At 43.6% G+C, this 7,256-nt stretch overlaps 1 protein-coding gene across 1 annotated transcript; it reads left to right on the forward strand.

Moving 5' to 3' along the window:
* Positions 1 to 1,651: 1,651 nt before the first annotated feature.
* Positions 1,652 to 1,942, forward strand: PRR15L (proline rich 15 like). The gene has a single exon (XM_069951831.1). The coding sequence runs from the start codon at positions 1,652 to 1,654 to the stop codon at positions 1,940 to 1,942; it is 291 nt and encodes a 96-aa protein (XP_069807932.1).
* Positions 1,943 to 7,256: the final 5,314 nt, after the last annotated feature.

Here is a 7,256-nt window from a genome sequence, read left to right on the forward strand (position 1 = left end):
TATACTGTGAAATATAATAATATATATAGTAGCATAATGCACAAAAAAATATATATAAAAAAGTAATAGTAAGTAGAACAATGGCAAACAACAAAGGTGGTTAGTTTACTAAAATCAGCATTTGTCTCCCAATCGCACCCAGTCCTCCTATCAATATTCTACTGTAGACATTAGATGAGCAGCAGCCTAAGCCTATGACATATGAGACAAAGGCAACACATGGCTGTGTAAACAGCGTCTATACATAAGGCAAAAAAAAAAAATGGCATCCATAATTTATAACCTGGTGATATTTGAGTGGGTATAAGTGTCATTCATAAGTATCAAGTACCACGGAGGTAAAATATATGTTGCATGGAAGATCTCTTAAAGTGACCAACGCATTTCATTTTCTATAGAAGCAAAGGCCAGACACCTATGTCACTTAAAGGAGAAGTCTGGCAGATTATAAAATCTGGCAGCGGTATGGGAGAAATTGATTACAAGGTCTAAATTACCTCTACCTGTTCCTGCGGTGAGCGGCAAGACCAGCCTTGGGACCTCCACCGGAATCCGTAGAGCTGATACGTCACAACCCGGCTGATGGACTGGCCGCTTAGCCAGTCAGTGATAGGGTCGAGACGGTCCTCCAGTCACTGATTGGCTGAGCGGCCAGTCTATCAGCCAGGACAGACCTTTTCCCCAGAGTCGTCACGTCATCATCATAATTCAGGGGAAAATGCCTGAGGCCCGTCCTGCTGCTCACCGTGGGCACAAGGAGAGGTAAGTTAGTACTTGTAATAAATTAACCCCCTGCCGGACAGAGTGAACATCAGCTTATTAGATCTATGTCCTCACCCTGGCACAACATTAATGGTTACTATCATTAAAAAAAACCCTTTTGATAGACATATTAGGGGAGATTTATCAAATATGGTGTAAAGTGAAACTGGCTCAGTTGCCCCTAGCAACCAATCAGATTCCACTTTTCATTCCTCACAGACTCTTTGGAAAATGAAAGGTGGAATCTGATTGGTTGCTAGGGGCAACTGAGCCAGTTTCACTTTACACCATGTTTGATAAATCTCCTCCATCATGTTTTTATTGGTCAGGGTCTAAATAATCAAAGTGTAACTGATCAGACTGAGCCTGAGGAAAGTCTGTGTGACCGAGATGGCCGTATAGTGTAAGTCTATGGGGCTGTCTTGCTCCTGATTGGTCGTGGTCTGAACATAGGAAAAAAGGTGCAGATTAGAGATAAGAACAGCGCTAGCATGCCTATGGCTGTATCCATGTTTTTCAGGACTCCCTAGGGCTGCATCCAACTTTTTCAGACATCGAATGATTGGACTGGAGCATGCTGGAGTTGTGCTCATCTCTAGTGCAGATCTTTCTAGTATAGTTCTTTCCTGTGTTGGTCCCATTCCTGTTTTGGCTAAAATTACTGATCCCTTTCACTTGATATTCAGGATATCTACCTCCTCAAAAAGAAAACTGGATCCCAACACTAGGGAGGGAGTAAATATTACCCCAAATGTCCCTATGTTTTCAGTACTGAAGATACAGTATATACGAAAACTAGTATTCTCAGAACAAATGTTTTTTTGAACGTTTAGTTAGTAATCCCATACAAAACTGCTGCTATCTTCTTCTCTTCCAGCAGCTCAGCTCCATGGCGGAGCCCTCACATAGTTGGTGGAAACTCACATTTCTCAGAAAAAAGAAGTCCGCACCAAAGGTTGTCTATGAGTCGGTGGTGGAGCACGCTGGCACAGAGAAGGTACCGGAGGAAAGCCCTGGAGATAGCAATTACACGGCACGGCTAGAGAAAATTGTAGACAAAAACACAAAAGGCAAACACGTAAAGGTGTCCAACTCCGGGCGCTTTAAGGAAAGGAAGAAGGTCCGTCCTTCACTAAATGAGGCGCCTGGACTATGCCCTGAACCTTCCAATGGACAATGAAGAAAACGAGTTCTTGAATTTGTTCGTAAACCTTTACGAGGATAAGTCGGATCCAGACCAAAGATGCCATTGATTTACTTTGATGACTTTAAGAGGGGAAAAGGATCAGCTGGCTCTTCCCAGTGTTTACAGACACATTTGTACCTATGTATGAGTGTTAGTCCTACCTGACCATGCATGTACACCTACCATTTCACATGAATGCATAGGCATCCTCTGTACCAAGCACCTTGGCATCTCAGGAAGAGACTCTAAAGACCCAATGGTTTACAGAGTGTGTGCCACATCCATGTGCCGGGTCATACACACCGAGTATAATATGTGTACTGTACTAGTGGCGTCATTTTATATGTATCCAAATGATACAAACATCCCAAGCCCATCATGCCAGTTCCAGAAGTTGTACATATTCTATACCAATTGACCAGGATTTGTTATAGGCTTGTATGCAGATCGCCTATGACCTGCATTCACCTATACATGGAAAATTGCTACACGATATATGTAATGAATATTTTGTATGGATGTCCTTTTAGTGTTTTTTTTTTGTTTTGTTTCAACTGGATCATTTGCCAGATATATTTTTTTCTATGTGCTAAAATTGCACAACATGTGCTTTATATGTCAAATTTTGCTGCCACAAGCTAGATGCGTGAATTAGATCTATACTATATTTATTTTAAAAAGCGTACCTGTCACTTTAAAAAAAACTTCAGAAAGGTCGTAGAGATTTTTGAAGTTTGAAGAGAGTTTTGATCATGGGGGGCTGGGTCACAATCACTTGAAGGGGTGGGGAGAAGTGTTTGGCTGCGAGCCTCTCTCTTCAGTCTCTGTGGACATAACATGAGACCCATGGGTCCATAGACTTGGAAGTCTGACTTGGTCACATGCACAGAATTGCAGAGAGAAGGTGCTTAGAGTGAATTTCTCTTAGCTCTATCTAGCAATCAGTGGGGGTCTTGACACTCAGACCCTGACTGATTAAAACTTTTGACATGTCTCTGCAACAGTGGTGGGGAACCTTCGGCCCTCCAGCTATTGCAAAACTACAATTTCCATCATAGGAGTTGTAGTTTTGCAACAACTAGAGGGCCACAGGTTCCCCACCACTGCTTTTTTTTTTTTTTTTTTTTTAAAGTGACAGGGCCCATTCAAGTTCAACCACCCCTTACTAAGGCTAATGATAGCTTACCATGTACAAAGTGGTTTTACTGTTTCTTTTAAAGAAGTCTGACGAAAATTTTTATTAGTTTTTTATTGCCCCCCCAAAGGTTATACAGATCACCAATATACACTTATTACTGGAAATACTTATAAACTGCTTTTTCCCCTGCACTTAGTACTGCATCAAGGCTTCACTTCCTGGATAACATGGTGATGTCACTTCCTTGATAACATGGTGATGTCACTAACTGGATAACATGGTGATGTCACAACCCGACTCCCAGAGCTGTGCGGGCTGTGGCTGCTGGAGAGGATGATGGCAGAGGGATGCTCAGTGTCCCTCCAGTGCCCTGTGTCCTTCTGCCATCATCCTCAGCCCTCGCAGCTCTGGAAATCGGGTCGTGACATCACCATTTTATTCAGTAAGTGACATCACCATGTTATCCAGGAAGTGACATCACCATGTTATCCAGGAAGTGACATCACCATGTTATCCGGGAAGTGACATCACCATGTTATCCAGGAAGTGAAGCCTTGATGCAGTAGTAAGTGCTGGGAAAAAAGCACTTTATGTGCATTTCCCGTAATAAGTGTATATTGGTGATTTGTATAACTTTTGGGGGCCAATACAATACTTTATTAAAAATGTAACAAAAGATCAGTCTAAAATCTAAGAAATCTACAACTCTAAGGAACAGAGGGATTGTAGGATTTGAGCTACAACTTTAAGACTGCATCCATCTGGTTGGTGTTTTTATGTCAATTTACGTCCGGTTCCGATAACAGCCTGTTCTTGGGCAAGTTACGTATATGATCATATGCATATCAACCTATCGTAACAGGGTCAGACTGCCTCACCAGACGTGATCCTGTCCAATGCTTGTGTTCAGATACCATAATGTGCCCCTAAAAGCCAAGTGTCTGGTGTACATAAAGGTGCCCTTGCTTACTCGAGCATGCTCGGGTCCATCCAAACTTAAGCGTGCAGCATTTGATTAGCGGTGGCTGAAGAAGTTGGATGCAGCCCTAGGGAGTCCTGGAAAACATGGATACAGCCTATGGCTGCATCCATGTTTTCCAGGCATCCTTAGGGCTGAATCCAACTTCTTCAGCCACCGCTAATCAAATGCTGCAGTTTAGATGGACCCGAGCATGCTAGAGTTGAGCTCATCTCTAGTCTTAAATAGAATGTTTTATGACAGTCGGTACTCAAAACCGTACATTGAACCTATTGGAAACCATTGAATGAAATTTATCATAGAGTTAAACTGGAGTGTGACTCAAGGGAGACAAGGCTATGCGACCAGACCTGCTTGTCTTTAGGCATGGCTGATATCATCATGTGACATGGGCATTAGCGTGTAAGTGTTATTGTCATTTACCTGTCTGACCCGCGGAGACATGGACTAAGTGTAAGGGTGGCTCTTCTGTATAAAGTTATGGTTCAAAATAAAATATCACGACTAAAGCAGCCTCGCTATAATGTCTCTGTATGTTGGATGATGGAGACTCGAACATCGGAAACGTTGTCCGGAACCAGTCTTTTAATTTCCTTAATCACATTGTCTCGCTCCTATTTTAAGTATTGTGACTGGGCATGGTCGCTATATATAGGTTTCATGACTTATTTATCTCCCTGCTATCAGGTTTCCCTGCTTCACGATTCCTCAGAAGTATTGGTATCCTATCCTTTTTGTCTGTGTGCAAAATTTCCATTGAAATTGCGTGCGGCTTCTTCATTTATAAAACATTTAACCATGTTACGTTTGATGCTCCTTTTTCTCCTTGGTGACCCATTGAAGAGGTTGGGCATATTGATAACACTGAGGGTGGTCTTCCTCTTTAGCATCCCCTATATCTGGGGTACGGAAGCTTGTAGTACGGTACGGAGAGTTGTAGTTTTCCAACAGCTAAAGAACCAAGGTTCCCTACCCCTGCCCTATGTGCACCAGAAGGGAGGGCCACAAGCAGCAGCCATGTACTATAACCCTCCATATACTGTAGAAACAGCCATTTAAAGTGGAAATGTCACTTAAAAAAATCTTGACATGTTGTAGAGACATGCCCAAAGTTTTGATTGATTTGGGTCTAAGTGTTCAGCTCTCGACTGATCGCTAGAACAAGCAGAGACTGGGCGCTTTTCTTTCTGCTCTTTGTCCGAGCAATTGAGATGGTCCAAAAGACTTAAAGGGGTTATCTAGCGCTACATAAACATGGCCACTTTCTTCCAGAGACAGCCCCACTCTTGTCTCCAGCTTGGGCGGGGTTTTGCAGCTCAGTTCCATTGAAGTGAATGGAGCTTAATTGCAAATCGCCCCTAAACTGGAGACAAGAGTCGTGTTGTCTCTGAAAGAAAGTGGCCATGTTTTTGTAGCACTGGATAAACCCTTTAAACAGGGAGTCTGTACTGGTCACATAGCACAGAGCCAGGAGAGAACACGCTTAGGGGGTTCTTCTCCCGACTCATTTTAGTGATCGGTCGGGGGTCTGAGTGTTCAGACCAATGAGAAGTTCTGGAATGTCACTAAGAAATGTCAATAGTTCTTTAAAGTAAGTGGTTTTCTGAGATCGTAATAGGATAGGACATTCTGATGGATGAGGGTCTGACTCTCAGCCCCAAACCTGAATGTGACAAGGATGGAATACCCGATCCTTATATTGCTGGGGGGGGTAAGACATCTCCAGAAGTCTGGCAGCTGCTTTCTCCCCTTTTCTCATTCAAAACAAAAGCAAACTCAGCTGAGCTGAATGTGTATGGGGGAATTGGAAGAGATGCTTATTGGTCTATCAAGCCTTCAGCTGACAGCCATCTTATGTGTATGGCCAGATTACTAACACAGTGTGTCAGTATAGTAGTGTAAAGATTTAAAGGAGAATTCCGTGCAGATTGATATTTACCAAAGTACCGGGGAGGGGAAGGATAAAAAAATAACACGCACTTACCTCCCTGTCTCCAGTACTGTGCACACTTAACAAAGCTCTGGTCCCCGGACACTTCGAGGTTAGAGGAGGGACCTGGGACATGAAGTTCCAGGCCCACTCAGCCAGTTAGTAGCAGAGGCGGGACCCCATCACTAACCTCGATTCAGGCGGGGATCGGAACATTGGTAAGTGGGGACCAGCGCTGGAGCCAGGGAGGTAAGTGCATGTTATTTTTTTTTTATCCTCCCCTGTTTTAGAGCTCCAAGCATCATAATGAATGAAGATGTCAGGAGTTCAGAATTCTAGTCCGTAGCATCTGTGCACAGACCGTAATCATGGAATAAGTGAATTCCCCCTTAGTCTATAGCGTGCAGGTATACAAGGCCATGTAAACTATGAAGATGCCGCTCTCTTCTAATCTGAGCATTCCACCAAACAGCTGATCGGCTGACATGCAGAGAATTTCCAACTGATCTGGTATTGATGGCTGTCCTGGGAACAGTTATTTAGTCATTTCAGAAACTGTACATGGCTGCATGAATTGGGGAAGTAAAACAGTACCTGCCAATAGAGGTATGTCAAAGGTGCGAAGACCCTCACCGACTGCTAGAATGAACCAAAAGAAGCGCTTGGCTCAGCTGTTCTTTCCCTGTCTCATTGCATTAGTCGGGTCATATGGTAAGTCTATGGAGTCTTCTGCAGCAAAACAGGGAGAGCAGCACTCAACAGAGCGCTGCTTCCGGCTCCTTCTTGCAGTCAGTGGGGGGTCTCGACACGCAGGACTTGAACGATCAAAACTTTTGACTCTGTGATCTCTCTCTGTGATCATCAGCGTTTCACAGTATTTTATTTTTTACTAGTGCCATTTATATCGACTTGGAAGACTGCAATAGACCATAATACGGTATGGACTTTTTATAACCGACACCCACTTTTGGCCTGGGCCATTATATTTGTAGGTCAATGGTACTGCCACTCCTTCAGCTTTATTGTTGTCATATTCTAACTCCTCCATATTTGCACAAGGTGTTGTTTGTGACTCAGCTCCTAACACGTGAGTGACATGTACACTCTATCTGCGCCTGTCACGTTCACTCAGGCCCCGCCACTGCACCTTCTAATTTCAGTCGCCATCTGGCCAATGTATATTCTCCGGCTACGCAGCCAGGAAAATATTCCATGCATCTCCTGCGCTTCTCCAAGTCCTCGCTCCATGTAATACAGACAC

The sequence above is a fragment of the Dendropsophus ebraccatus genome, chromosome 14 (assembly GCF_027789765.1).
Source record: "Dendropsophus ebraccatus isolate aDenEbr1 chromosome 14, aDenEbr1.pat, whole genome shotgun sequence".
In the NCBI taxonomy this organism is placed as follows: Eukaryota; Metazoa; Chordata; class Amphibia; order Anura; family Hylidae; genus Dendropsophus; species Dendropsophus ebraccatus.

Excerpts from the sequence above, each read along its gene's own strand:
- PRR15L (XM_069951831.1), top strand. The coding sequence starts at position 1,652 with ATGGCGGAGCCCTCACATAGTTGGTGGAAACTCACATTTCTCAGAAAA.